This window comes from Fusarium keratoplasticum, chromosome 8, assembly GCF_025433545.1.
Source record: "Fusarium keratoplasticum isolate Fu6.1 chromosome 8, whole genome shotgun sequence".
Lineage (NCBI taxonomy): Eukaryota > Fungi > Ascomycota > Sordariomycetes > Hypocreales > Nectriaceae > Fusarium > Fusarium keratoplasticum.
The window spans coordinates 1,671,458-1,693,783 of NC_070536.1; the positions used below are offsets into that span (position 1 = coordinate 1,671,458).

Below are 22,326 nucleotides of genomic sequence, written 5' to 3' on the forward strand. Positions count from 1 at the left end.
CCCGCAGCCCAAGGCCCCAGAAGCCAAGCTCGACCCCGGTCAGGAAGAGGTGGGATGTCTAGAGGGAATGTCAAGAAGAGACACGGGGAGGACGGGATGCAGCATGGGGCCGTGGCCGTGGCCGTGGCCGATGCGGAGAGTCCATAGCCCAGGAACAGACTCAAACAACGTCTTGTAAGGAAGCGGCTCTCACTTCTTACACATCCAAGCACCACCTCCTCCACTCTAATGCTTGTTCCTGTTCCTGAGGCCGTGGTCGTGGTCTTGCACGCGCTCGTGGTTACCGTTTGTCTTGATGTCATGACCGTTGGGCTTGTGATCACCGTGATCGTGATCATGGTCCGACTCTCCTCCGTCCGTCTCATCGCTCGACTCGTCTCCCTCAGGTGGTGGATTCACAGTTCCGGGGATAAAGTCGTCAAACTTGGCCTTGATAGGCGCCTCCTTGGGCGCGAAGCGGATGCGCACTCTCCTCACACCGCGCACCCTGCCTCCGACCTGTGTCCGCACCGCATCTTCGACCTGCTTTGTCGTGTCCACCGACCACGCGCCCGGCACCGCCATCTCGAGGTCCACCAGATAATTCTGGCCTGACTTGATACCGCTCACCTCGCGTAGTTCGACCTCGTGCCCTTCTCCCACGCCTGCCAAGGCCTTGCGTGCGTGCTTGGACACGGACGACTTGACTTCATCGTCGATGCCCTGGTCCACCAACTCGCAGAAAGCCGCAATTGTGTTTCCACAGCCGGCGTGGATCACCATGAACGAGATGAGGAGACCTCCGACGGGATCCAGCCACGCCGCGTTCTCCACTGCATTAGCTCCCATGATGGCTGCCAGCGTCACGAATCCCGTCAGGCTATCAACTCGATGATGGATGGCATTCGATGCGAGGACCGATGATTTGCGTTCCCGTGCAACCTTCATTGCTGTGATTGGTCAATTCCATCCTTGCACTCTTAATTGGTCGTGTCATCATGGATTTTTAATCCAAGCTACACGGTTTGTTGTGTTGTCGTCTCCAACAGCAAAACATCTTTTGGGAAGGAAAAGACTTACTTGCGTGATACAGCCACTCCTTGATGAAGATTGTTCCTGCCGCGAGCCATGCCGCGTGCATGCTCGGGATTCCGAGTGCTGCAGCGCCATGAGAGTGGCTATGACCGTGTCCAACATGTTCCATGATGCCCTGCGCCGCATCAGGATAGAAGTGACCGTAGAGACTGATGCCGCTGTCCCAACCCATGTACAGACCACCAGCCAGAAGCATGCTCGAGACACCGAGCGAACCAAGACTCTCAACCTTGCCAAAGCCCATGGGGAATCGGTCGGATGGCGGCTTCAAGCTCCATGTTACTGTCGCGAGGGTCAGAACGTCCGATGCGAGATCCGTGATGCTGTGCCAGGCGTCGGCCGTCATGGCCTTGGAATTAAAGGCCCAGCCGCCAGCGAACTTGGCAATTGCCATGCCCAAGTTCGAGAGCAAGCCAATTCGAGTAATTCGAACGCCAGGGTCGTCCTTGTTGGCCGAGGTGAGATAGGCATTGTCGTGGTGGTGATGATGGCCCATGATGCCGTGGCTATGGCCGTGACCGTGTCCATGGCTGTGACCATGGTCATGGCCATCCTCATGGCCAGGACCTGTGTGTGATCGCATCTGGGGCGCTGAAGCTGCAACGAGGGTAGGTAGTGATCGAAGTTTGCTGCGCAAGAGAGAGAGGTGAGGAAGAGAGTTTGTTGAGTAACGAGCGGCGGCGGAGGGCGTGGTATTTGAATTTGAAACGTGGTTAAATGTCAGCTTAGACGAGGCTGCAAGGTAGGCGCAGCTTGAGAGGGCGGCGACGATGGAGGCGGATTGGAGGGCGCGTAGACGTAGACAGGCGACGTGGGGAGTATGTGTCCTCAAAAGAATCATCTGGCCTCGTCCATGGCGTGGGACATTAGGGTGTCTCGTTCTCCACGGTGAGAAGCCACGGGCTTGCGCTGGTGCTGGAATTGGAGATTGCGCGGCGGGCGCTGCCGTTGCCGATGCCGACGTCACTCCAGACAGGCACAAGGCCACGCCCGCGGGACGCCCGGCCTGCTGGAGACTCATATATCCGGCAGTTGCTGGCAGACACGGAAAGTGGGAGAGGAGCCCCAGGGTGGGTTTGAAGGGGGAACGAGATTGCGCGTTTTCGTCTCAACCAGAGGCAGGCAAAAATGTAGGTATGAAGGTTGCAAGGTAAAGTGGTGATGTTGTTGTTGCTGTCCGGGCCTCGTCCTTTTTCCTTCGCCGCCGCGCCCGTTAACGGAGGACTGTTCGGATCGGCTTCGGTGCAGGGGAGCTTAGAGCGAGCGGATTTGCTCGGTCGGACCGGCCTATTGGTTCAGCTGGCTGCTGTTTACGGGGCACTGTCGGTGCAGTACCGCAGGTATGAGGGGGATGGGACGGGATGGGAATTGGGATGGGGATGGAATTGGATCAGAGATTATCAAGATTATCAAGGGGCCAGGGGGAGAGAAATCAAAAAAAGACTCCATCTCTCCACTGGCCAGGAAAACCTGCGGCGGCAATTGGCAGGAGGAAGCGACGCCATCGTCCAAGACGGCTGGTTCCATGGAGCTGAAGGGACGGGGAATCCACTACCTACGACAGACTCGTCTGATGAGGAAGCGCGAGGTTCCGGTCGCCGGAACTGTCAAGGGCCCGACCGCTGAGGAAAGCTCTCCCGGATTTACAGGGGGGAGGTTGGCCTTGAATTGACCTCAGCGTCCATCCTACGTTGTTGTAGGTCCATCGTCCCTTGACCGCCGGGTCTGTAGCCCAAGGCCTTACACGGGATATCCGGACCTCCCCATCTCTTCGACAGGTCCAACCCGGAGTTACGAAAACAAAAACGTATGAAGCGGGTACCTTACTTTATTGTTACCATCTTCTTTGTCAGCGAGCGCACACTCGGATTGTGGGGGATGAGCCCTCGGATGTCGAACCTGAATGGGGTTCTCCTAAGGCGCCACACAAGCCGTAGTTTGGACACTACTTGCAAGGCTGAGAAGAAAAATTCCCCTTGGAACCAATGACGCGCTCTTCCAGGCCTTGAAACAGTTTCTCGGCCGCTTATCCATACAAGCTCGCATCAAACTGTACAGTAATTATTCGCCCCTGATTGATACGCGCCAGCTTTGCGTAATCTTGCTCGCATTGCTTGCAAAGCCCTGCGTAATACCTCGCGCCTCGTCTCATCACCAAGTCTCCCCATCCCTTGACCCTTGCCTCTCTGGCCAATCCTTCGTTAGCCATTGGAAACGGCATCGTCAGCTACCAGCTCGGATTGCCCTGTCTCAGCAACCTTGCGAGCGTCACGCGTCACCCAACAGCGCTTGGACAGTTTCCAATTAACAATCCATGGTTCCAATGAGGAAATTTCGGATCCCTTACACGGTCCTCCCCCCTCCGTCCACAGTAACGCCGGCTTCGGCCTCGACTCTGCCCGGCGCCGTTGAAGCCCTCCGCCGGTTCTTCGCCGCTCCGTCGCCGGCACATCTCCCCTCCTCGGCCGTCGTCCTCACCGGCGCCGGCCTTTCGGTCGCCTCTGGTCTTGCCGACTACAGAGGGGACAAGGGCACTTACAGGGTCAACAAAACATACCGCCCCATTTACTATTATGAGTTTCTAAACAACCACGAGTCTCGCAAACGTTATTGGGCTCGCAGCTTTCTCGGCTGGTCCAATCTTCACAAGGCGGCACCAAACAGCGGCCACTATGCCATCAGAGATTTGGGTGACATCGGCCTTGTACGGAGCGTCATAACTCAAAATGTCGACTCTTTTCACTCAATGGCTCATCCCGATTTACCAACCCTCGAGTTACACGGATATCTAAGATCCATTGTCTGCACGACATGTTCTACCGAGTATTCGCGAGATGAGTTTCAACAGGACCTCGCCCGCCTCAACCCACGATGGGCCGCTCTGCTAAACGACGCCCTAGCTTCGGGTGCTCTAAATACAGAAGATCCCGATGAGCGGAGATTCAAGGGAATCAAGATGAATCCCGACGGTGACGTTGACCTGCCCGATGCCCCTTATACAACCTTCAGATATCCATCATGCCCCAAATGCTTATCCAGCCCGCCCATAAACGCAGGTGGCCATCGACATGTCGTCGATGTCGACCCTGACGGAGCTTGGGTACCCCCCAGCACCGCAGGCGTCTTGAAACCTGCTGTTGTCATGTTTGGGGAGAGCATCGCCAATGGCGTCAAGCATGCCGCTGAGGAAGCCATCGACAGTGCCGGGAAGCTGCTTATTGTGGGCACCTCGCTCGCCACGTACTCAGCTTGGAGGCTTGCCAAAAGAGCCCAGGATCGATGTATGCCCATTGCTGTTATTAGCATGGGTGGAATCAGAGGCGAGGATAAGTTATTTGTCGACATAGATCCGAACCAACAGGGTGAGCAAGGTGTGAGAGTTGCTTTGTCGACAGATGACCTTCTCCCGGCTCTGCTCTCGGCACTGCGTAATGATGTGCTTCCGTCGAGGAGATCGGCCTCATTGGAAGCGTCGATAGGGAACCCTGGTGTCTTTAAGGACATGCTATCTTAAGCCTTGCATATTTGTTTAACAGCTCAGCCAAGAGAATAGACCAATTCGCACTTAGAAGAAATTTCCCAGGCTTCCGGATTTCGCCTTCTTTGGTGCAGCTTCACTTGCTAGTGTTTCCTCTTCAACCTGGACTTCGGGGACTGGAGTTGCAGGTTCGCTTTGCTTTGCCTTCTCTTGCTTCGCCTTGCGGGCTGCTTCGTCTCGTTCAATGGCCTTAAGCACTACAAGGAACTGTCAGTCGTCGCATCTGAATTGGCTGGTGAACTGGTGCTCTTACTCTCTTCCCAATCGGCTTCCTTCTTGGGGTCGCCAGTACCAAGTGCCTTCTCGACGTCCACTGGCTCGCCTCTCTGAATCTTTTCCACCACCTCCCGCAGTGCCATGATCCTGGCCTCCGACTGTCGCATGTATCGGTCAAACGAGTTCCGTAGGGCAATCATTTGGATCGACATGGAACCAATCAACAAGAAAATGGCGATAAAAAAGGTCGCCGGGTTCCATTCCCTCGACTTCTTCTTTAATTGGCGATTTTCCTTTCGCAGCGGTTTCGGTACAAGGGATCTCCAGAATGAACCGTCAACGATGGTTGCAGGGGCTGTGCTCGAGAATCGGATACCCAGACGAGGAGCATGTGACGTTGTCAATGCAAGAGACACTGCTCGAGCATTGCTCGGTCGAATTGCAAGTTTTCGCAGCGACATGCTGAAGCGTATATATCGTTTGTCGGCTTTAATGGCAATATCTTGAGCTCTAAACTCGACTTCCAAGAACTTCCTCGAAAAGTCGTCGGCACGGGCCACCCAATTCCGGGGTCCGGCCGTTGCCCCAGACAACCACCGGCGTTTAACCCTGTCACTAAACCTAGCAGTAAACCTAGCACTAACTAAACATGAACCATCCCGGCCTCATGCAGTCTTCCGTCCACTGTCTTACGTCCATATTGTAACTCCATTTGAATAGGAGCTTTTGGGTTTGACGACGGTATGGTTACGAACTTACACACATAATCTACATGGCTTCCCCTCAAGCAAAGGCCGACGCGGCCAAGGCAGCTCTCGCATCGACTGCGACTTGTACAACAGCTACAGTTGTGGCCCTCAAGGAATTGCTGCTTCCCGATACCGAAACCTCATCTACTACCTCTCAGACGAACTCTCGAACTACTTCCCGAGCGGCGGCGCACTCCAAGGCGAAGAAGACCACGGCGGCGCGGACAAAGTCCAGCGAGGAGCAACTCTCAGCCAAGGATCGTGCTGCTCTTGCGACCAATGTTATTAACATTGCGATCAAATCTCTTACCGAAGCTGCAAAGCCCGCACCACCGTCGACACCGAGTAAACGACAGCCCTCTCATGGCGACCTACGAAAGGCTGCGGCGCCACGAACGTTGCGCAGATCTTTATCCGCGCCCCTATCACCACTACATCCAAGAACCTTGAATCGGGTCGCTACCTCACCGAACATATCCTCGAAAGCAGCATGTCAACCAACAGCTCAGTCAACAGGGTGTCTGGCAACTGTTGAGTGTGCGCGAGTCGCCTTTGCCTGTCTTCGATCGATCATGGGTCCCATCCAGCCGACGCAAACTGACTTTCAACTCGAGAATGGCATGTCGGCATTCATTGGCAAACTTCTTGGTCTTGGAATTCAGGATCAAGCTCTTAAGGAGTTGAGGATACTGAAGCGAAGGCTAGACACATCGAGCAACAAGACAGCCAAGTCAACATCAGCTGAAGGACAAACAGCCTCCCAAGTCATCGCCGAATTGCTCGACTATGATGGAATTGTGCCCGATCACCTTCTCTCAGTTGTCACAGGATGCCAGGTTCAGGTTCTCCGCTGGATCTCTCATTCTAAGAAGCCAGCCCAGATTGAAGCAGCACTCCCCTTCCTCGAGGAAACTCACTCTTCATCCCCGATCAAGTTGTTTGAAAGGATGGGAACGCAAAACGAAAAGGAGACACAGAAGGCGGCTCGCCAGCTTGCATCACTATCACAGACTCTTCTATCACTGGCACCCAGCGTTTCCAGCAAAGAGGACCAGGTCGCGACAGAACCAAGACTCAGTCCCACGCCAATCTCAGCTTTCAAGCTCCAAGTCCTTTGTTTCAAGTCTCAGTTACGGTGGTGGAAAATGGCTGGTCATAAGGGGAATGTTGATGACGAGGTTCTTTCACCGTTTGTTCGTTGTGTTCGGGCCTTGACACGACGACACACATCCACAACCGGACCAATCTATGAGACAATTGCTACCTCATTCAATGATCTCTTGGAACTCATTGAGGGCCAAGAGTCAAAGGCCACGACCTCATCCAACTCACCTCTGGCATCGATGTATCAGCTCCTGGGAATCGCAGCCCAAACCGACCGACATTATGATTCGGCCTGCGAATGGTTTCAACTTCTCAAAGACATGCTTGATCCCGAACATGAATCAGCAACTCGCATCTTTTCGATATCAGCTCGTCTTCTTGCGGCATCGTTGAAACAAGCCAACTATGATTCACATACGGAGCAGCTCATTCATGAGGTTGTTGAAGGCCTTGATGGTAGCTTGACTGGCAACATCACCGAGCTTAACGACTTGTTGGAGAGCCTGTCACTTGCCAGACGATCGGCTGTCGGGCTTCTCGTGAGCAGAATCAACGAGCCCAAGACGGAGAACCCAGCATTGGACTCTATCTTGGGGCCTTTGAAGACATTCATCATGCGATTTCCTCGATTCAGTCGCCGTTGGCTTGGCTCTATCCCTGGAAAGGAGGCGACCGCCAAGATTCTCCTGCAATTCGATCAGCGGCGTCAAGTGCTGATGCAGACCATCAACCAGATCCTTGACGGTGCGCTAATGGTGCTCAACGGTGATATTCAATCTGGCTCGACAACTTGGAAATCCATGGATGAAGTGCTATGGGATTGCAACAAGCTTGTAGAATCTATCCTCGACCCGACTATCTCAGTTGCACGAACGGAACAGCTCAACACCTACTTTATCAAGATCTCCAGCCTCTACTTCGCCAGATACAACCAGCTACGGAAAGATGTCGGCAAGTCTAAGCAAATCAACAAAGAGGTTCTCCAGTCTCTTAGCCGTTCTATCGAGATGATCCAGGATCGACCCATGGCTCAGCAAGAAAAGGCCCAGATATCGACAAAGCTGGAGCTCTTTGCAGATCTCTGCAAGTCCGCCAACCGCAGCAGTGATGCTATTCGCACTCTGAGGTCCATCTGCACCAACATGATTGAGGAGGGTGCCTTAGTCAAGGTGACAGCTGCACTTGGCTCTCAACCGCCGAGCCTCGCATGGAACGCTGATGAAAAGGCCGAAACTTTGTCTCGCACACTACGGTCAATTGCCAAGCTTGATCACTCATGGAACGATTGGGCCTTCTTCCTGCCAGAGGGCGAGCGCGCTGCTGTGTTGGAACACTTGATGCAAATCGTTGGAGAAGCGGGTGCTCATGGGCAGCCTCTCAAGCTCCACGATGCTTCAGTTCAAGCCCTTTTGCGAATCTATACACTTGACCGTTTCCCCATTCGAAGACTCCGAGTGCTCCTTCAACTACTCTTCCAGAATATCGGAGAGGAAAACGACATGGAGGAGATCGGAAACATGGTTGATGAAGTAGCGCAGTTGCTGGATGGCAAGACGCTCGGTGAAGACGCCGCCTTGACCCGATATATCCCACACCTTCAGGCCTATCAGAAGTCGGTCTTGGCCTTGGCCGTGACTGATGAGAAGTTTCCTGTCTCTGTTATGGCTGAGGCCATCTCTTGCTGGAAATCCATGACCGAAACCTGCAGTTCAAGGGCTGACCTTTACGAGCGCATCGATAACCCCGACGGTCTTGTCGCCCACCTCCAGTCGGCCAGCCAGTTTGCCAGTCTCCGAGGCGAGAACAGCCTTCAGCTTGCCATCCTCGAACTATCGACACCTCTCTCCAAGATTCTGGCAGAACCGACATATAACAACGTAATCCTTAATCACACTCTTCTGGCCTCTCAACATCTCAACATTGGCCACTTCTCTGAGGCCAAGAAGACGCTCGAAGCAACCAAGCAACTTCTTGATCAAGCAGAGGGGGCATCTCGTGGTCTTGTTGCAGGGTTTCACCTCACCCAGGCCGAGTATTATTCTGGTATCGGTAGCATCGATGAAGCGTAAGTGAGGCTAGGAAATATTACAAACAAATCTAACCAGTTTATAGTAACTCCTCCCTGGCGGCTGCCAAGGCCATCTATGATGGGTCAATCTCGTCTTGGGCTCTGTCAAAGTCCCAAGTCAACATGTCCCTCGCCCTCAGCTCATTCCTCGACTCCGTCTTGGCATTGAAGCAAGGCAGAGTTCAAGAAGCTCTCACTTGTATCAAGTCCAGTGTTCGGATTCTCTCGCACGACTGGTCCAAGATTGAGACGTCTTCATCCAGAGCCACCAGTCCGAGTGATCTCAACGCTTCAATTGCCAGTATTGATAGTGTCAAGGCAGGCTCTAAGCTCGGCCAGGTCATCGGTCCCCGGTTCTGGGCCCTCGCCTTTCCTCTTCTGCGTGGTCTTTTGCACATTTCTTCAGTATATGCTCATCTAGGCATGTTCCAGGAGACCATCTACTACGCAGAGTCAGCTCAAAAGATTGCTGAGAGCACAGGTTCACCCATGTACCGAGCGCAGGTGCTTGCTTGGACAGGCTCCATCTATCATCGTGCCGGGAAACTCACCAAGGCAATCGATTTTGGCAGCGAGGCTTTTGATGAGCTACCTCAGGATATTTGTGCCTCTCGAGTTGAAGTTGCATGTCAACTAAGTGATCTATATCGAGATATGGGAGATGAGACCAAGGCGCGAGAACTGCTTCAGCTGGCAGAGGAAACCGCTCAGCGCCTAGGAGATCATGGAAAGGTGTTGAAGATTCAAAACGAGACCAAGAAGGCTGCAGCCTCAACAACTCGAACACGAGCTGCCGCTGCGACACGGACAACAAGAGCTACGACGAGAACGACTAGAGCCAAGACTGCTGCCACTCCCGCTCCACGAACTCGAAAGCGGGAACCTGCTGTTAAGGCTCAGCCGACTTCGACAGCGGAGGTGTTGAAGCTTCCCAACGATGTGTACCAGGCATCTCTCATGGCTTCCGTCATTCTGTCAAGGGCCCTGGGTTTCATCAACCAGAAGGATTGGACATCGGCATTGTCAACCTTGGAATCTGCAAAGGAGCTTCCCAAGCTCTTTGGCACACTCTCCCAAGAACAAGTGGTGACGGCCATCTCTCTCATCGGTCACAGTATGGAGCAGATGATCCATGATCCAGTCTTCTCTGTCATCCAGGACTCAACCATCTCCTTCCCGGCCATCGCGTCCTCGGACAAAAGTGCCTCTGGGAGACTATCTCTGAGCCAGACACCTCCTCGTAAAGGCCGTGCCGCGGCAGGGGCCGCGGAGCGAAAGGGGTCCAAGGACCGTGGCGTGCCCGCGTTTGCGGATGCGTTGAGGCAAGCTCAGGAGCTTCTTCTGGAGGCTCATGCTTCCACGTTGTCGACTGCTAACAGCACCATGGTCCATCGAATCTCGGCCTTGCTGCAAAACACAGTCATTCTTCTCTCGGCTACCTCCACAACGCAGTCCAAGGTCACCGCCGGATCTGGGTTTGCCACTTTCTCGGTTGACTTGGCTCGCAATGTCACCTGGAAGCGCGAGCAAAGCACCCTCCAAACAAAAGAAGCAACCCAGGCTCGGGCTCACTCGAGTGATCTTGGCTCTTCTAGACGGGCTAGCCTTGGTCTCACAACGGAAATGGCCAAGTTCCAGAAGAACTACATCGAGTTGGTGCCTCACAACTGGAGTGTGATCTCGGTTTCTCTCAGCGATAACCATCATGACCTATGCATCACCAAGTTCCAGGCAGGCCACAGCCCCTTCATCCTTCGGCTGCCTCTTGAGCGAGCCAATTCACGAGATGCGGACTCGGAGATTTTCAACTTTGAACACGGAAGAGAGGAGATGATGGAGATTATTCGACTTGCCAACGAGACAAGTCACTCCGCCAGCCGTGACTTCAGCGCCAAGGGAGCCAAGTCTGCTTGGTGGGCCGAGCGAGAGGCTCTGGATGAACGACTGAAGGACCTCCTGGGCACCATTGAAACGACCTGGTTGGGCGGCTTCAAGGGAATCTTTTCGCAGCATGAGCGACGACCTGACCTCCTTGCACGCTTCCAGAAGAGCTTTCAGCAGATCCTAGACGCCAGTCTACCCTCTCGAAGCCGAGTGCGAGGAAAGAAGACAACCAAGACATCCAAGGTCTCTCTGGATCCTCGCATTCTCGACTTGTTCATTGGTCTAGGCGATCCCTCGGATCCTGACAGCGACTTTGACGAGGCGCTTAATGATCTACTCTACTTTGTCGTGGACATTCTTCAATTCCACGGAGAACGCAACGCCTACGATGAAATCGACTTTGATGCCATGGTGGTGGAGACATATGATGCTCTGCGCGGATACTACAACGCTGCCAAGACGGGCTCAGAGAGGGCAGATGATGCCCACACGGTTCTGGTACTGGACAAGGCTCTTCATGCTTTCCCCTGGGAGTCAATGCCATGCATGGAAGGTCTCGCAGTATCCCGCGTCCCTTCGCTGGCCTGCTTGAGACAGCTCATTCTAGAGTCACAGCCATCAAATAGGGGAGACGACGTGGATGAAGACATGCCCGAGGGTCACTATGTCTCGGCGGAGCGAGGCACCTACATCCTGAACCCATCAACCGATCTCGTCAATACGCAATCCACCTTCCAGCCATCTCTCGAGACATTCTCAACTTGGAAGGGTATCGTCAACCGTGCCCCTCAGGAGGGCGAGTTTGAACAGGCACTGTCAAACTCGGAGATTCTACTCTACTTTGGTCATGGAAGCGGTGCCCAATATGTCCGAGCCAGGACTATCCGCCGTTTGGAGAAGTGCAAGCCAGCTACATTCTTGATGGGTTGCAGTTCTGCTTCACTGACGGAAGCTGGCGAGTTTGAGTGCTATGGCCCGGTGTGGAACTACATGATGGCAGGCTGCCCTGCCGTTGTGGGCACGCTCTGGGATGTGACAGACAGAGACATTGATCGGTTCGCCGGTCGATCATTCGAGGAGTGGGGACTGTTCCCAAAGGGCAGGTTCAAGGAGTCTAAGCGGTCCAAGGGCAAAGCAAAGGCCGTGAGCGAGGAGGCCATTGACGACGCGGAGGGAGACGAGCAGGTGACGCGGAACGTGTCACTGGCGGAGGGAGACGAGCAGGTGACGCGGAACGTGTCACTGGCGGAGGCGGTTGCGCGGTCCAGAGGGGCGTGCAAGTTCAAGTACTTGAACGCTGCGGCGGTGGTACTGTACGGAATCCCGGTGTACATCAAGCACAAGGGGGCCGAGTGAATATAGGGGGTGAGTTGTATACAATGGTTTGGGAGTTTAGCGTGGTTCAGCATTGTATAGATGATGGAGGTCGGTGCATTCATTGTATGGCATTTTGGAGCATAGCAGGGCGTTTGGATAAAGGAGACGCTGTTTTGGTCTCTCATGACCTGGGTTGAATACATGTTTCTTTTGACGTTGTATGCTTGAACCAAGCGGCACGTTCCGAGATTGCATGGTGTCGTTCCTTGTCTCGGAGCTTGGAGGCTCAACTAAGGCACGATGAACATGTTTCAGTTTTAGAGTTGCTGACAGGTTGTGTCTGTCTCGGGGCTGAGACGTGAAAGTGATGCCGCATCAAGACTTGCATGGTGGAGGGTTATGGATAGGGGCTGAGGGGGAGCCATCTGGCCAAGGCCCAATTGCATCCGTAGACTCAAGATGCGTCGAAGGTGTCAGTAAGCAGGCATAGATAGCGACTCAATATTCAAAATGAAGCTGTCTTGATAGACGCTGGACTATTGGTTGACCGTGATCGGAGATGCATGTTTGAGGCGTCTGCCTTTTCCTCCTGTTACCTCTGCAACGGCCACGCCAAAAACAGAGTCTGCCGGACACAGACGTTCCAGTGGCGCTGGTGAGAAGTCAATCGCAGTCCATGTTGTGAAACGGGCTTCCCCCCCTCAAGGCAGGGTTTCATGGATGTAACGAGCGATCGGACGAGGATCGAAACGGACCGAGGGCGCTGAAGGTTGTGTAATTACAAATTGGGCCTGGAATGCTGTGATTTGAAATACTAGCCTGTGATACCTTCCAGAAGGGAGCAGGTTGTCTCTGTAGCGAGACAGAAGAGGTTCGTTTGCAATGTCTGTCTAGCCAGGGGGGTGGGCAGGTATGAAACATCGCGTATTTTCTCTCCCATGAACTGGACTACGTAATTACTAGTTGGATCTGAGAAACTCGAGGCCATGCTCAATGAGGATAGGGTAGACGGGGGTGCCTCATGAACCACGGGGCGGACGAACACGATGGTGCAATCTCATCAATACTCGAGAGCGCATGACCATGGCCAGAGCTCATCACCGCATTAACGAGGCTCGCGTAAGCCCGTGAGAAGCAGCCCTATCTCGCGCTCGAGTGAAGAAGGTTTGAACTAGTCATGTCGCATTCTGGCTGGGCTCTTTTTAATTATACCGAGAGTGCCGTGCCGTAGGGCTTGACGTCTGGATCCTCACTACGCCTCCTACGACACGCGTTTCTTCCCCCCCTCTGCTGCGGTTGCTTGCTACGCGTCGTGGCATCCTTTCTCCTGGCCTCTATTTTGATCGAGTGTGCTGCGCAAACACGCAGACCGGGTTGCGTTGCAGCGTGACCCTTGTGGGCAAACGAGCAAGATATTACAGACAGTAACAGAGGACTTGGGTGCATCCGACTGCGCTGTAACGCTGTAGTTGTCTCGCTCGCAAGGGGTAAATGACGTCCCCTCCCCGCGCGAGGTTCTAGACTCGATCGTCGGCCGGATTTCTCAAGTTGCCTGAACCAACAGCTCGACGATCGCGGGCCCCTTCAAGGCGCCCATCCCATCGTCACCAGCCCTAGGAGGCTGCTACGGATACTGTATAGGAAAAGTGATCCAGGTTAGTTACGAGGAAGGGAACTTTTGCCTCGACCGGGGATCCATGCCCGGAAGTTTTGTCGTCCTTGCTTTTATGTTTCGAGGGCTAGGTCAGCCAGCATCCATGCATTTTCGTCGACAGCCTGACTTGTTCCTGGTGGGTGGTTCATCTAAGACGAAGCGTCCCTTGGACTGTATGAGCCAGATTGGAGCCAGCTCTTGATTCGTCGTCGACGTTTCTGAAGCCCAGCCAGGGCCAGTGTAGTATCAGACTTGAATATCCCGGCATAGGCATTCACGGCTTCGGGACTTGCCGTGTATGCATGGGTTTCAGAGCCGTACATAGTATACCCCTGGTTGTGCAAGAGGCGCCTCCCTCCTTGTTCCGTCCCGTCTTGGTCGATTGGCGTCTGCAGACGTGAGTGAGCGGATCACGTATGCAGTCGACGACGGCCGGTCCGTTGAATACATAGCCTCGGATGACTGATTCATTTTCTATATATATAACTTGAGTTTTATAACTTACCTGTCAGTTATTTAGTTTACTGTAACTAAGGAGTACAGATGAGATGAGGTTGGCTCAAAACGCTGCCGAGGCAAGGGGTGGAATAAACTTCATCAACGGGCGCGAAGACAGCAAAACGTGACATCGTGGCCGCGTCCTGGCAGAATCGGCACTGATTGATTGATTACAGTGGCCTCGCCCTCTTTTTTTTATTAATACTTTTTTCCTTCCGACGCAGAGCCTAGTGCGAGATCTAGCTGAGGCGGCGTACATGGGTGATGGGGCCTTGCTTTTTCCTTCTTGTGTGTGTGTGTGTGTGTGTGTGTGTCTCCCCCTGCCAGGGATATGTGGTTGCAAGGACCCTTGGCTGCGTTATCTTGCCGCCGTGTCTCAGTGGAGGAAACTTTTTTGCAAGATTGACACCTGCGAAGGGCCAGGGAGTGTTGAGATTGGATGGTGAGCTGTGGTAGTTGTTGAAGAATGTGTTGACGGATGAGACATGGGAAGCTTGAATGTACCATCAAAGGTCTCAGGTAAAGAGAGAGAACAAGAGGCAACTTCACATCTTGACAAATTGCACTTTCAAACAATAATTGAAATACTCTGCATCATGCATTCGAGGCTTCAGAGCCCTGCAAGGTTCCCAATGCATCCATCCATTGGCACTGTTGTCGATCAATTCGTAGTGCCGTGCCCCCCAGTCCCCAGTCCCGGCGCGATGCGTGAGTGATGTGCGATGTCGGGGCCGACACGGAGGTGCCTTCCTCGGTTGGAGTTCTTGCCCGTTGTTTGCGGCTTCCAAGGCGAGGAAGGAGCTGAACGTTGATATTCGTTTATATTCTAGATATCTTTATTTCAACTTCATCTTTCCACTCCAATGCCATGCATGAATCATCCATCACCATAATGCAATCAATTCAATGCCCAAGATCGTCACTCTGTCACCCAACGATGGACGCATCAACAGGACATCCCACCCTTTGGGCACCAGTTCGTGCTAATCACGTTCACACTACACTACACCCGCACAGTTAGGTACTCCAGTACCTACCGGCTCAAACACACTCCAGCCTAGACCAGCGCACGTCACCCCTAGGGGACCCGACCGAGGTCTACTCTTACTCTTACACCCATCCACATCCCATCCCATGGGCCACCCGCCTCCACCGCGCCCGTCGTCGTTGGCTCCACCACCTCCTTGTCTCCCCCCCGACTGCAGAAGAAAAAAGGCCTTCACTTCGACGCTCAGCGACGCCAAAACGACTGCAGGCGTTTCTCTACCCCACAGTCGCACGCCGGGGCCGTGCGCGACAACCTATCGTGATCGCTGCTTTTGATTTCTCTCGGCCATGTCTCCACCCATCCGGGCCTTAAACCCCCAGCTTCCAGGACTCAATCTCTTCCACCCCAGGAGCCTAGTCGACAACTCTCCTCCGGTTTTCCCTCCTCCATCTTTCAGACAACGACCTCGCTGCTTCTGCCCACGCAATCGCCTCCAATTCTCCTCGCCGAAACCTCGCCTGGCACCCCGAATCGATTCCCATTGCCCGGCCTCGACCTCTCGCTGATCCAAACTCTCTTCTGCTCGCTCGTCCTCTGCGCCAGCAGGGGCGCAGCCTGTCGCCGCCCCAGCTCCAGTGCGGGGAGCCGCTGAGTACATACCCGTCGCTTCCCCATAAGCTCCCCGGACAACCTCAGGTCACGTCAACCCTCTTGCGCCGCACCCGTCCAAACCGCACGATAGCTGTGCCTGCAACCTCCTTATGAAGGCGCTGCACAACCAGAGCGCCTTCTCCTCGACTCCCTTCTCCGCCACCTCCCGCCCCGTTCTGTTGCTGCTGCTCCCTCCTCCGCCACTCCCGATCTTGCTCTATTAAAACCGGACACTAGCACCGGATATTCGGCCTCTTGAGGCCCGCGTCGCCGTCGGCAGAGAAATGTCATCCGGCCGCGGCGTTTCGGACTCTCATCATGCTCAGCAGCCCTTCGATGCCGGTTCACAGCTCTATCGCGACGCCTCTGACTTACACCCCGTCCCGTCACCCTCTCACGCCGCCTTGATGGACGCCTCGCGCTTCGACGACTTTGCATTTGCTTATCAAGGCCTTCCCGACCAGCCCTCCCTCGTTCCCTTGGCAGACCACGCAAACACCTCCCAGTCGCCCACTGCGTTCTCGCAGCACCAGCCCATGTCTACCATTCCACCAAATGGGCTGCCATTCGGCGCCATCCCCGCGGCCCACCGGAGCCAGAGCATGGAGGGATCCGACGCTGCACCGGATAGGACATCACCTGTATCCAACGCTCTCGACGACTCAGTTACCGATGAGTTCGGATTGGCTTCTCGGAACCGCGCAGACGGTACAGATCTTGGTGGTAAACCTAAGGAGGATAAGGCCGATGCTGCGCCTGCATGGAGCGAACTCAAGACTAAGGCGGGCAAGGAGCGTAAACGCCTCCCGCTCGCCTGCATCGCATGCCGCCGCAAGAAGATTCGCTGCTCGGGAGAGAAACCCGCCTGCAAGCACTGTCTGCGTTCGCGCATCCCGTGTGTCTACAAGGTCACAACTCGAAAGGCTGCGCCGCGAACAGATTACATGGCCATGCTGGACAAGCGACTAAAGCGCATGGAAGAGCGCATTATCAAGGTCATCCCAAAATCAGAGCAAGAAGCAACCACGTCTGTCACTCGTGCCATCGTCAAGCCTGCAATTCCAGGGACCCTCCCTTCAGCCAAATCCACCAAAAAGCGTGGTGCCGAGGAAGCATTCGGCCCTGATCTGGAGGCGTGGGCCAAGGCACCTTCAAAGTCAAAGATTGCAGGCGATGACAGACCTAGCACTTTGCAAGTCCAGGAGAACGAAGAGACCAAGCTGCAACACGAAGGTTCCGACGCACTCCCTTCCAAGGAAATCCAGGAGCATCTAGCAGAGGTCTTTTTCGACAACATCTATGGACAGTCTTATCATCTCCTTCACAAACCGAGCTATATGAGAAAACTCAAGTGCGTATTGATAGATATGTCTTGAGCTTGGGTTCATCTAACTGTTCTTAGAAACGGCACATTGCCTCCTGTCCTAGTTCTCTCGGTCTGCGCCATCGCTGCTCGCTTCACATCCAATCCGCAGATCAGTTCGTCAGGACCCGAGTTCCTACGCGGCGAGGAGTGGGCATCACACGCGCGAGACATTTGTACCAGACGATATGAGTGGCCAAATCTCACCATATTGACATGCCTGCTTATTCTAGGTCTGCACGAATTTGGAACGTGCCAAGGAGGCCGTAGCTGGGCTCTCGGTGGACAGGCCATCCGCATGGCCTTCGCGCTCCAGCTACACAAGGACTTGGAATACGATCCTGCAGGCCGCAATGGGCAGAAGACGCAGCTCAGCTTCATCGATCGAGAGATTCGACGACGCATCATGTGGGCCTGCTTCCTCATGGACCGCTTCAATTCATCAGGCACAGACCGGCCCACGTTCATTCGGGAAGAAACAATTCAGATCCCGTTGCCAGTGAAAGAAAAGTACTTCCAGTTCGACATGCCGGCACCTACCGAAATGCTGGATGGTCGGGTACTTGAGCCTGTATCGCCAGACGACGGACAGCTTGCCGATACTCGAGAAAACATGGGAGTGCCCGCCTATCTGATCCGAGCCATTGCCTTGTGGGGAAGAATCATCACCTACCTCAGCCAAGGGGGTAAGGAGGCAGACCCTCATCCTATGTGGGATAAGGAATCACAATACGCAAAGCTCCTGGGTGACGTGCAAGGTCTCGAGGCTGGTTTGCCCGCGTCGCTCAAGTACTCCCCTGAGAACCTGGAAGTCCAGAAGACGGAGAATACAGCAAGCCAGTTCCTGTTCATGCATGTTTGCTTGCAGCACAACATTCTGTTCATGAGCCGAGCAGCTATGTCGTCGAGGATGCAGCAAGGGGCGCACGACGACTTCTTCTCCGAGGCAAGCAAGAGAACATTCGGTGCTGCCAACCGGATATCCGATATTTTCCGGGAAGCAGAACAGTCGCGATGTTTTGTCTCAGCCCCGTTCGCTGGATACTGTGCTTTCTCTTCAACCACAGTCCACATTCTCGGCATCATCTCTCGTAACCCTTCCATGCAGCCAACAGCTGAAGCCAATCTAACCACGAATGTCAAATATCTTCACAGGATGAAGAAGTACTGGGGCATGTTCCACTGGATGGTTGAGGACGTCCGTACTCAGTACCGAAACGCTCTGGATGCGACGAGAGCTGGCACAACGGCCCAGGAACGTGCTGCACAATCATCCTTCCTCCAGTACGGAGACTGGTTCAACCGCTACCCGCACGGTCTTTCCGATGCTGAGTTTATGGATCCTGCTACTCACAAGAGGAAAGACAACGGAGCTGATGGGGTGCTCGAGGCCAAGCCCGAGTTGCAGTCTGTGGAAGAGTATTTCTCTACTCTTCCAACGCCGCAGAGCAACGAAAACAAAGACAATCCCCGCGGTGCAGCTGCCAAGCGAAAGCCTGGTTCAAAGAAGCAAACTGGTGCCCCTGGTCAGGCGGGCCAGCAGCTTGATTCGATGCAAAGCGCAGACGCTGAGGTTGCTTCAGGGGTTGGAGCTCAACAGCAGGGCAGATTCTCGGATGTCATGGCCATGCAAACGAGCGGTCCAGCCAGTTTCAGTCCTCTCACTGTGCCGAATTCGCAAAATCCAGCCTTTAGCAATGCCATGTCACCGATGAGCCCAGCCAACATGGCGTCTTTTGCGCATCACTCGCACATGCCAACGTTCTTCCCTCCCGAACTCCTCACTATGAACTTCGGGCAGGGTAATGGCGCCATTAACCCGCTGGACCGACAGCTCGTCTTTGGAGGGTATTCGTTGGATACTTCGGCCGGCTTGACGAGCGGACAGGACATGATGGGCATCGACTGGGACACCCTCGCTGCAGGTGCTCAGCCTGACGGAGGCGTACAGAGTCGACGATCGAGTGTCAAGACTGGCATGAACGGGCAAGCACCAGGCCTCGTTGATGGAGCAGGTGTCATGGGCGGAGCGGAAGCATCTTCGGCGTGGTTTATGCCATTCAACATGGAGCCGCCTGAGATGGGGCGAGACTCTGGCTTCAACATGAGTGGCGGTGATCCGTTTGCAGGAATGTTCAGTGGAGGTAGCGGCTTGGCGACGCCGAATCCCTTGAGTGGGCTACAGCAACAGGGCCCCTAGGAGGGGCTGCCAGAGTGTTTGGCCCGGGTATCGGGGTATTCCCGGAGGTCTTCGCGGCTGCACAAATTCACCAGCCGGAGGTGCTAGTCCGTGACGGCACAGGGATCTCTTTGAAGATGGCGATGTTGACGGTGTTGGAGATGAGGCGCGTTGGTATAACTTGGGATATCACGGCAGAGGACAAGACGGCGGCAGGGGTCAACTATCAAGGCATATCTTGGGATAGGCAGGCTTGTTTGAAACTTGCAAGGCGAACATGTTGGGCATCCATGTCATGACTGGGGAGGAAAAGGTCTTTACAGCATTTGAGATACCACCACATGCTTCTATTAACCTATGTTACTGTTTTTGTAATACTCGATTTTGCATCAGTAGATGTGTAATGTGGAATGAAGGTCCGAGTTGGAGGGACGCTACGTATAACTACCTATAATATCGATACTATAACTTCACATGAAGGGAAAAGTCTTGCATGATCAAGGCAAAACAAGGTACTTTTCTGTCTCTCAGATATAACTAAACTAAACCTTCTATACGGAACCAAACATATACAACATGGAACGCCCGACCGTGACAATGATAGCGTAGTGGTATCTCGCTCAAAAAGTCCCTAAAGCCCCCCCTTTTCATGCCTCTGCTTCGGCAGCAGCGCCCTTCTTGCCCTTGGACCTCTTTCGCTTCTTCTTCCTCTCGCCTACATCGCCGACGACGTTGCTGTCCTTTTCAGCCTTGGGCTCGATGACGGTACCAGCGGCTTCGCCATCCTCAGCAGACACCAGGCGCTCGAAGCCATAAGTAGGACCAGAACGCTCAAACTGCTTGCCAAAGATCTCACGGCGCCACTGCCGCAGACGGGCCTTCTTGCCGAAGCGCTTCCGGTCCTTGCGCTTCTTCTCCTCGTCGCGGAAGGTGGCGAGCTTCTTGAGGCCGGCGTACTCGTTGAGAGCCGCGTCCGAGGGGGCGAGGAGGATGTCGCGGGCCGTCATGCCAAAGGACTGCGGCGAGGTCTCGCGGTAGCGGAAGGGGGCGTGCGCCGGCTTGCTGAGGAGGTCGTGGTTGGACAGCTCGAGCTTGGAGTCGACGAGAGCCTCGAGCTTGGCACGCTCTTGACGGGCTTGTTTCTGAGCCTCTTTGCGGGCTTTCTTGTGATCTGTCTTGCGCTTCTTGGACGGTCGGTCATCCTCATCCTCCTCCTCGTCTTCCTCCTCACCCTCAGCGGCATCACCCTCAATGTCGCTGAGACCGATATTGGGCTTCCCTTCGTCATCCTCAAAGTCGGGGACGAGGTCCTTGATGTCGATATCATCATCCCACTTGGGCTTCTTTGGATGTTTCTTCTTCTTCTTCTTTTCACCATCCTCACCCTCTTCCTCCTCTTCGTCGTCAGATACAGGAACATCATCGTTCTGTGCATAGTATTCTTCGCCGAACCGCTTCTGCATCTCCTCTTCCCACTTGTCGTTCTCCCATGCATCATCGAGGAACTTCATCCAGTCCTCTTCGGTAAGGTCCTTGCCCGCGTTGCCCGCTGCGTGCTTGATCTTGCGCAGCTTCTCCTGGGCCTCCTCAAGCTTCAGCTTCCGTAGACGAGCCTTCTCCTCACGTCGCTCCTGCTTCTCAGCTTCCTTGCGCTCGCGCTCGAGCTCACGCTGACGCTTTCGACCGCTCTTCTCCTCGCGTCTCACCGACTTGGCGGCAGCGACATCTCGAGCATACGATCGAAGGAACTCGTTGCTCTTCTCGGGGTCCTCAAACCGCAGGTTGTATGCCTGCTCAAACTCGTCGGCACGATCGTCGTCTTCTCCTTCATCAGACTCGAAGGCCTTCCAGTTAGAACCATCAGGTGGGACCCAGGCGCGGGCACTCATGAAATTCGACAGGAAGGTCTCGGGGTTCTTGTCAGCATTGGCGACATCGACATCGGTGATCTGGGTGGCTGCTTTTCGGGAGGGGTGAAATCCGTTCGAGTCCACCTTTGCTGGCTCTTTTCGCTTCAAGAAGCCATCGTCTTCGTCGTCGTCGGACCCGTCGCTGTCAGCGGCAGCATGCATCTCAGCCACAATTGACTTTTTCAAGGCATCCTGCTCTTGATTGTAGGTCATGGGAACATCCTCATCCTCCTCGTCAGCACCGGTATCGCCTCGCAAGAGTTTTTCTCGGTGGTAGTCTCGTAGATAGACAGGCTTCTCCTTCTTGTCCTTGTCGCCGGTCTCGGCAGGGTCATCGGGCTTGTAGAATGAGACCTCCTTGTCGTAGACTTTGGGGTCCTTGTTTCGAATGGCCTGGAGGGTGGCTGAGATCTGCGCATCGAGGTCTTCGGTGGCCAGGAAGCCATCCTCATCTTCCTCCTCGTCCGAGGACGAAGAGTCGCCACCATCATCGTCGCCAGACGGCTTCTTGCCCGTCTTCTTAAACTTCTCCTCCAACCTTTGCCTCTCCTCTCGCTTCTTGTTGTGCTCGAATCGGCGGGCGAATTCCTCGTTCACCTTGAAACCAGGCGCAGCGACAGCGGCCCCTCCATCATCAGAGTCCGAGTCGCTATCGTCGAGGAGGTTGCGCTTGGCGCGCTGGGGGTCCTCAGTGGCTTTCCCCATGATTGATACGTTTCAATGGCGAATGATTGGTCTTTCAGGTCTCGTTTGGGGTTGCGCGTTGTGGGAGTGAAAAAAGAGAGATGGTATGAATCGCAAAGACTCTATTTCCACATGGACCTGCCCCAATGAGAGCTCCCTCGTACCTGGGTGCTCAACTTTTTTTTCTTACTTGGACTAGCACCTGAAATTTTGGCGGTCGACATCGGCAGAACTATTTTGCGCCGAGTGCCCCGCGTGAAGGCCATTCGCGCAAAATAGCCAGACGAGAACAGCGTAAGACTAAATAAAGTATGCACATCACTGCTGATGGTGCACTAACAGTTTCCAAGTATTTATGTCGACCACTCTTAGGTCAGCAGCTTTTTTTCCTGCAGTCCACCTGCCTGCCCAGAACCACCCCTAAATCACCGCTAACAAGGCCGCTTAGC

General features: G+C 54.3%; 6 protein-coding genes across 6 annotated transcripts; 3 read left to right on the top strand and 3 right to left on the bottom strand.

Annotated features, from left to right (window-relative positions):
• Window positions 1–225: 225 nt before the first annotated feature.
• On the bottom strand, window positions 226–2,095 carry NCS57_01034000 (uncharacterized protein; the record flags this gene model as incomplete). The annotated part of the gene is made up of 2 exons (XM_053060087.1): window positions 226–929; window positions 1,060–2,095. 2 exons carry the CDS (start codon window positions 2,093–2,095, stop codon window positions 226–228), a joined length of 1,740 nt encoding a protein of 579 aa, XP_052910481.1.
• A 1,293-nt stretch (window positions 2,096–3,388) lies between these two features.
• On the top strand, window positions 3,389–4,588 carry NCS57_01034100 (Deacetylase sirtuin-type domain-containing protein; the record flags this gene model as incomplete). Its single annotated transcript, XM_053060088.1, has 1 exon — window positions 3,389–4,588. The coding sequence occupies one exon, from the start codon at window positions 3,389–3,391 to the stop codon at window positions 4,586–4,588; it is 1,200 nt and encodes a 399-aa protein (XP_052910482.1).
• Window positions 4,589–4,639: 51 nt separating this feature from the next.
• On the bottom strand, window positions 4,640–5,289 carry NCS57_01034200 (uncharacterized protein; the record flags this gene model as incomplete). Its single annotated transcript, XM_053060089.1, has 2 exons — window positions 4,640–4,809; window positions 4,866–5,289. The coding sequence occupies 2 exons, from the start codon at window positions 5,287–5,289 to the stop codon at window positions 4,640–4,642; spliced, it is 594 nt and encodes a 197-aa protein (XP_052910483.1).
• A 311-nt stretch (window positions 5,290–5,600) lies between these two features.
• Window positions 5,601–11,989, top strand: NCS57_01034300 (Separase; the record flags this gene model as incomplete). Its single annotated transcript, XM_053060090.1, has 2 exons — window positions 5,601–8,746; window positions 8,794–11,989. 2 exons carry the CDS (start codon window positions 5,601–5,603, stop codon window positions 11,987–11,989), a joined length of 6,342 nt encoding a protein of 2,113 aa, XP_052910484.1.
• A 4,036-nt stretch (window positions 11,990–16,025) lies between these two features.
• Window positions 16,026–19,304, top strand: NCS57_01034400 (uncharacterized protein; the record flags this gene model as incomplete). The annotated part of the gene is made up of 2 exons (XM_053060091.1): window positions 16,026–17,092; window positions 17,144–19,304. The coding sequence occupies 2 exons, from the start codon at window positions 16,026–16,028 to the stop codon at window positions 19,302–19,304; spliced, it is 3,228 nt and encodes a 1,075-aa protein (XP_052910485.1).
• Window positions 19,305–19,930: 626 nt separating this feature from the next.
• On the bottom strand, window positions 19,931–21,898 carry NCS57_01034500 (Kri1-C domain-containing protein; the record flags this gene model as incomplete). Its single annotated transcript, XM_053060092.1, has 1 exon — window positions 19,931–21,898. One exon carries the CDS (start codon window positions 21,896–21,898, stop codon window positions 19,931–19,933), a length of 1,968 nt encoding a protein of 655 aa, XP_052910486.1.
• Window positions 21,899–22,326: the final 428 nt, after the last annotated feature.